Source organism: Kryptolebias marmoratus, linkage group LG20 (genome assembly GCF_001649575.2).
Source record: "Kryptolebias marmoratus isolate JLee-2015 linkage group LG20, ASM164957v2, whole genome shotgun sequence".
Lineage (NCBI taxonomy): Eukaryota > Metazoa > Chordata > Actinopteri > Cyprinodontiformes > Rivulidae > Kryptolebias > Kryptolebias marmoratus.
The window spans coordinates 5231950-5239276 of record NC_051449.1 but is presented as its reverse complement, the minus strand read 5'-3'; the positions used below and the strand labels follow the sequence as shown (position 1 = coordinate 5239276).

The 7327-nt window shown below is 41.1% G+C and overlaps 1 protein-coding gene across 12 annotated transcripts in view; it reads left to right on the top strand.

Annotated features, from left to right (window-relative positions):
* Positions 1–451: 451 nt before the first annotated feature.
* The window catches only part of LOC108232894 (protein tyrosine phosphatase receptor type M), a 187375-nt gene continuing 180499 nt past the window's right edge, over positions 452–7327 (top strand). For 7 of the 12 annotated variants that reach the window (XM_025004779.2, XM_017410993.3, XM_017410994.3 and 4 more), the window contains exon 1: positions 454–842. In XM_025004779.2, the coding sequence (XP_024860547.1) occupies positions 770–842 (73 nt within the window). In that variant the 5' untranslated portion in view covers positions 454–769. Of the gene's footprint in view, positions 843–7327 lie in introns of all 12 variants that reach the window. The other 5 variants (XM_017410992.3, XM_017410990.3, XM_025004778.2 and 2 more) reach the window with 3 other exon arrangements.

The following is a 7327-nucleotide window of genomic DNA, read 5'->3' as shown; positions in this document are numbered from 1 at the left end:
CCCCCCCCCCCCAACCAACACCAACAATTCTGAGTGAAGGTCTTGTAGAATGTGTAGAGTATATGTTGAGAATAAATCTCAGCTGCTAACACACAAAGATTTAGCTTAGTTTCTGTAAAACTGACAGAATTGTACACATTTTTGTGTTTTGTCAGGTCAGTTGGCTGTGGCAGCCATCTTGAACTGGGTTGTCTCCAAAGGTTAATCAGTTGTAGATGTACATCCGGTGTTTCGTTTCTGCAAGTTTCCTTAAAATCCTTCCAGTGGTTCATGATATATTTTGCTAACAGACAAAACACAGAGAGGGAGATGGAAAAAACAAACAAACCATTATCGATTTTATATGTGAGCGACTGCTCCATTTAACTTTCCTAAACCTGCACCTCCAGGAGTGACGATGGGAGGCGGGAGGAGGTCCGGGACCCACGGGCGCCCTCTACCGGGCGGTCGGCGCGCGTGCAGCCGCCGCTCTCCCGGAGCTGAACACCGGACCACTCGATCCACGCGGGCGCAATTCAGGAATCAGGACTCACTCCCACATTCCTCCTCCCAGGAGCGGAGCCAGCCGACCAGCAGCAGCCGCGTCGGCGTCCCTGCCCGACAGCACCGCCAAGGAAAGGCACGGAGGACAGGGACAAGCCTCTGGTTGCAGCTTTTTTTTTTGACCCCCCCTCTCTCCCGACAGCTTAAAGTAGAGTTCCAGTAAAGAAAGAAGAGTTTGCAGTTAACCCCGCGGCTGGGGGGTTAACGCTGAGGCGGCGCTGCCGACATGGAGAAAGTTCTTAATTGCTTGTTTGCAGCGATAACCCTGCTGCTCTCCGTCCAGGGGGAAGTTTTTAAAGGTAAGGGCCATTACTGTTACGTGTTTGCTGGGTCCAAACAGACGCGCAGTTCCGTTGTCTGCCTCCAATGTGGGTGCGAGCTGCGCTTAAAACGAGTTCGCGCGCTCATTCCAGTACTTCTAATTTATATATTTATTTTGGTGATAAATTAAGCACATGTCTCATTAGAGCTCCGCGTGAAAGTGCGACATTTTTTTCCGCTCAGATAAGCCCCGAAGTGTGAAAGCGAGCTCCCACATGGTTTCAGAATCCGAACTGTGCTGCGCTCCAACTCAGCTGGAGTTTGTTTCCATCTGTGGTCCCGGTGCGCGCGACGCGCCGGGGGCCGCGAGCCGGGGGCCGGGGGCCCACGGCCGCTCTGTACGGCGGGCCACACGTTTAAAGAAGTGGACAGTTTGTGTCTGACTTCATCTTGATCTGTCTAATGTGATTAACCTCCAGGGAAGAGCCGCCGCTGCGTTTCGCGGTTCGGCGGGGAAGCAGGACGCCGAACCGACACCTTCTGTCATTTTCAGTGTCAGAAATGGAGCTGGACTCGGTTAAAAGTGTAGTTTTTAAAGTTAAACGTTTGAAGTCTTGCAGATGCGGATTATATTTCATGCGCAAAGCTCCTTTTTTTCCGTCTCCAAGTTGATTTGTGGCTTTAAACGCAAAAATAATTAAACTTCTCTGCAAGAAATCAAAGTTTTTATGGCAGATTTTAGTTTATCACTTTGTTTTGAAATTTACTTCAGTTGAATGTTGTCTTTATATCTGCAAATCTTCAAAGTAGTAAATATTTAGACAGTTTATTAATAAATCATTAAGCTTTTGAATTACTCTGCTTTGGCCGAATTCAGGAGTGTTTTGCAATGTTTTTTTGTCTCAAGTTTAATTTAAATATGTTATTTTCTTATTTAAACTTCTCCACAGACACAAAACAACTCTAATATGTTTATATTATTGACATATATTCCTATTTAAGTTTATTCAAATATTTGTAAGGGTAAAAAAGTTAATAAATTTGCATTAGACTGATTTAGAATAGCTCAAATAACTGCAGATTTTTAACCTTCTGTATATTGACTGTAGACTCTAGCCCATAAAGAGGTCATATTAGCCGTCATCACAATGACATTATCCATGTGGAAACAGACACATTAACCCACATTATACAATCAATGATGGGACAAAGGATGTCCAGAATGAGGCTGATCTATACTCAGTTTTGCTCCATTATCTGAGAAATAAATAACTGGAATCGACATCTTTAATTTCAGAACGTGTTTTGTTGGATTTGCTGTTTGGGAACTTGTGCTTTCATGTTGTAGTTGTGAGATTCAACAGTCAGCCGGTGTGTTTTGTGACGAGCCTGTTGGGGGCAGCATGGCACACACATAATATGATCCTCAGATGATGAAGCACTTAGGGAGGAGGACACGCAGATCAGAATTCGGATGCACTTTGAAAACGGTTTGTGGCAGGGCTGGCAAAAAGAAGGAGAAGAAAAAAAACTTTAACAAAACATCTTGAACAAGAAATAATCCCTGGTTTGTGTTGCAGAAGACCTGTGTATGGTAAACACACAGCTTTCATCAAACAGTTTCAACCCCACAGGTCAATTTTAGCGACTGAAAACTCTCTTATCTCGAAGCTCGAAGTATTCCCAGTCCGTTTTTTTCACGAGGTTTATCAGTCTTGCCCGCTGGCAGCCTCAGGAGCGGGAGATTTATTGGAGCTGGCTGCTCGGCAGGGCTCCCAGCGGTGCCAAAACCATCGATAAATGCGCTCCTAATTGCACAAGTGTGTGTGTAAATATGTAAACCAAGGAAGGAATCAACTGGACGTGTTTTACTCTCTCTGGGTAGGTGACAGATTAGCCACACGCGGATGGAGAGGCAGAGGCTAAGTGTGAGCCGTGGCAGGAGGCATTTGTTATGGGGAGGATGCAATAACAGTTCATGCGATAATTAGATCACTGAGGTAACCAGAGCACCAGCGCTAAGTATCAGAACCTTGTGACTGTGCAGCCTCAAGTCCATCAGAGACAAGAGTCCTTTGGAAAAGTCTTTTAATTTACTTGGAAGGAGTGAAACCACAACACTTTATTAATTTAAAGCTTCTCATTGCCAGCTATGAACTCAAACATGTAAAGGTTATCCTTAACTGGACACAATGGTGCAATTTCAACGAGTTTTCCAGATATGCAATTCTGAAATGCGGGTCCACGCTCAGTGTAAACAAAGCACTCGTCTGAACCTGCTGTCTTTGGCAAAAAAAAGTTCAGGAACACAGGAACACCCAGTTTATTCAAAAAGAAAACGTTAAGCAGAACATCCCAGGGAGGAAACGGGTCCAAGCAGCAGAATCTGGCTAATCTCAGATTGTCTGAGCATGATAAATCCAACAAAGCTTTTCAGTAAGACATAACAACGCCACCAGTCTTGTCATAACTAGGAGGCCGTGTCTCCTAGACTGGCAATGATTCCCAAAGTTGGGGTCGGGACACCAAATAGGGCTCCTCAGAGAATCTCCAGATATCAATTTACATTAAAAACTTAGTTTTTTATGCTATATTTGCACCATAATCATTACAAAAACTTGAAATACAAGTCCATAAATTGATAAAAAATAAAGCATAATGGATGTTAAGACTGTTTGTGTTGTCATTATGTCCTTATTTAATAGAGTTATTAGCATTTTTTTGTGGTTTAAACAGCCAACAGATGGGGTCACACACCTTTGTCACTGTTATTTTATGGGTCGGAAGCTGAAAAGTTTGGGAACCACTGACCTAGAGGACAACATGACCTAACATAAAACTGTGAACAGATAGTGGAATTGTGCTACACCGAATCTGGACATCTCCAAAGGCCTGTAGTTATTCTTATTTTTCATGTCACCCACCAAAAACCACACAGAAGCTTACAGTAAGTCAAATGACTGACCTACATCACGCTGGTTGTAGTCTGCGCAGGTAAACTAATCCGGTCTGAGATGTTTAAGGGGAAATATACGAGTAAATCTGCTGCTGAATGTGAAAGAAAAGAGAATGATCGAGTAAGACAACTGTCAGGAATAAGTATCAAGGGTCAAGCAGGGCGGTGGACTGCCATAAAGACAGCTCCGCGTTCAAACCCTTGCTGCTTTTTCGAAACTTCTAGACCGATATATTTACAGTTTCAATGTTTCTTCAGCTCTAGTCTAATGCTAACATACTTTAATCAATAAATATGTAACAGCACTTAAATACTGCCAAAACTGGCTCCTCCATATTCGCTTCGGCTGTTTCCGTAGGTAAACAAACGCACATGCTCACTGGCAGCCTGTCACAACTTTTACTTACAGGTTTTTAACTTAACCATCAATGTGAGAAAACGTTTGTGCAGATTTTGTTTATTACTTAGGATTATTTTTGACTGGTCTTCAGGATTTTGCAAAGAGTAGCTTTAAGCTCTTTTAAAGGTGTTAACCATTTCCTGCTTCCTTCTTTTAAAATTTCTTTCTTCACTCTGATAAAAATCAGTTAGCATTGAGTCACACATTTTGCTGTTAAACCATGAATTTGTGATTTTATTTGGCCGATCTTCCAGACTTTGCAGTGAGTAGCTTTTATCTCACCTCTTGTGATCTTGTTTATGTGTCTGCATACCTGTTCTGTTTTCTTTCATTCCCTCCTCGTTGCTTTCGCAATCTATAAGTTCGGAAAAAAATCCTATAAATCACTCAATGTGTATGGCCCGTGTGTTTTGTTTCCCACATTACGAAGTGTTTTTGTGTCTTTTTTTTTCTTTTCTCGAAGCCCTGGCCTTTGATATCTATACTCTGTCTCTTGACCGAGCACATTAAATTCCAGGGAGCTGCACGCTTTGTTATGTTTACCATCTTCTCCAGCAGCCATAAAACCTGCCTTGTTTTCTGATGGGGGTGAGCCGTGCGTTGAGAATAATGCCCCCGCGCTCTGAGCGTAGAAGAGCTGTAGTTTGTCACCGCCGAGTGACTGCTGCTGATAGCGTCCTGGTTGACCGATCCTGATTGTCATCCAGGCTGTGAGTAAGAAGTAAAACAACACATTGGCTGCTGCTTGAGAAGATAAACAGCACTTCATTTGAAGTCTGACAATAATTTAAATAGTTTTTCACTTGTGAAATGTTTCATATTTTCTCTCTCTCTCCTTTTCTCCAAGCTGACTCAGATTTAATAGAGACTTTTCCAAAAAGGTGTCCTAAAGGGTGGCAGTTTCCTTTGTGTGAGCCAGTGGAGAATGAAATTAAATATGCATGTGAGGTTTTTTTTTTTTTAAATTATTTTCCTTATACGATGACTTCAACCGGTGTTTGAGCTGTGTGGTGATTGATGATAGTACAAAGCAGAAAGTGAGGTGTCTGCGTTCTTCTGTAACTTTGCTTTTCAGACACTTTTATTATGATGATAATGAAGAGTGTGGGAACACACAGACCTACTGAAGCTGTTCAAACACTTCAGGCTCACGTGTGGATTCCAAGAAAAGGGTCTCTGAGTTTGTCAGCTGAGCTGTCTTAAGACTGATCATGCTGGTAGACATGAAATCGGGAAGGGGGGGGCGTAAAGATGGTTGTCAGTTATAAAAACTTAACTTTGTTGGACTTACTAATGTTAGGAGTTCCTGTAGAGACTTAGACCTTTTATTTGAACTGAGCCGACCGTTTTACAGTGGAACACAGAACTGGGTGTTAAAATGAAAGCTGGTGTCGTCTTAATTTCTTTTAAAACGGCTTTCTGTGGAAAAGTTGTGCACAAATATTGTCTTACATAATGTAAATCTCAGCTGGAAGAAACAGAGTTTAAAGGTACTCATTGCAGTGTCATGGAAAAAAATAGTAAAGTACAGAACAAAATCAGCACAATTTTTTATCTCATATCAGTGGTTAATGTGTTTGAAAATTAAAAATTTCTAAGCAAAATTTGTGACACAATGCCAGTTAGTACAAGTACCACCAGTTCTTGACGGTACTATGAAATGTGGAGTCTTTGCATTTTTATGTAGACAGCCAAAATGTTAAAGATAATGATGTCGTAGCCTCATCTTTAACTAACCTGAAACCCAAAGACCTTCTCTTCTTCTTGTGTTTACATTCCATACCAGCGTGCAAACTTTATGTGGATTCTCCATTCCTTGTTTCCTGTTTTTTGATGCGTTTTTATGGCACCGTTACATCAATGACCTGGGTTATTCACTACAGCGTTTTGGGTCATTTTATTCACTGTTTCCATCCAGATAAAGACATTTCTAGAAACCCTGCTGTATTTACAAGGATATTTTTTGAAACAAGAAAAAAAAAAACCCGATTGTTTTAGAAAAACTGTGTTTCCATGTGGACAAAGCTACATGCCTCTTGTTCTCAAATCTCATCAAAGCCATATTACGAAACAAAAATGCAGCAATGGTCAAGATCTTACATCTCTAAACTCTGCATCGTGCATCTTACAAAATATGATTGTGTAATATATCTTTATCTTTTCAGCAAAACAAAAAAAAATGTTGCATTCTGATGAAAGGGCACACAGCTGGCAGATTATTCTGTACAGATAAAATGGAGAAAAGTCAGCCTTTTATTCTCTGAAGTTGCCATAAGGGATTCTAGGAAATGCAGGAAATCAGTTATTGACAGGGGGAAAGTCAGCTAAAAGAGTAAACAACACTTCATCACACAGAAACTCCAGAGTTGCATTTAATGTCACGGATTGATGAATCACAGCGGAGCTCCAGGAACCAAAGGTTGTTCTTTTGCATTATTGTAGGACACAGGTAACACCTCTTATTGTAAACTCAAATCAGACGTGGGAATGTGTTTCTGCAAGAGCTCCTAAAACTAAATGCGAAAAATGAGACAATTAAACATGTCCTCTGTGTTTGCACGTTGGCGAAAGCTTTGTGTTGCCAGCTCCAAACTGCAGTTACTGTAAAACTAAAATCTAAACTTTCACCTTTAATGTGTGGAAGCTGTTATTATAGTTTATACAGACTTTACTGGATGTGTTACCGTGTTCTTTAAAAAGTCATAAATAAAGAGCAAAGTCTTTACTGCCCGCAGCCGTAAAAGGTGGACGAACAGGTTTGTGTTTGTGCATGTGTGTGCTTGTCTGTTAGCAAAATATCTCATGAACCAATGTGCAGATTTTGTTGAAATGATCAGGAAGTAATCACTGGATGTACATGTACAAACTCAATTTGATTTAAGATTGCTGCCACAGCTAATTGACCTTAGCTAACACAAAAATGGCAACAACTCTGTCAGTTTTACAGATACTAAGATAAAATTTGGTGTGGTTGTTGCTGAGAATGACTCACAACACATATTCTAAGTAGTCGCAGATCTCACAAGACTTCTGTTTTAAACTTTGGCATTCTAGGTTTGCTTTCCTTCAAGAAATGCTAGTTTCATTATTCCAAAGACTTCAGACTTTTGCAGACACTTGAACTGCAGTTACAGTCACATCTGTGCAGCTGTGGGATGTCTTTACTT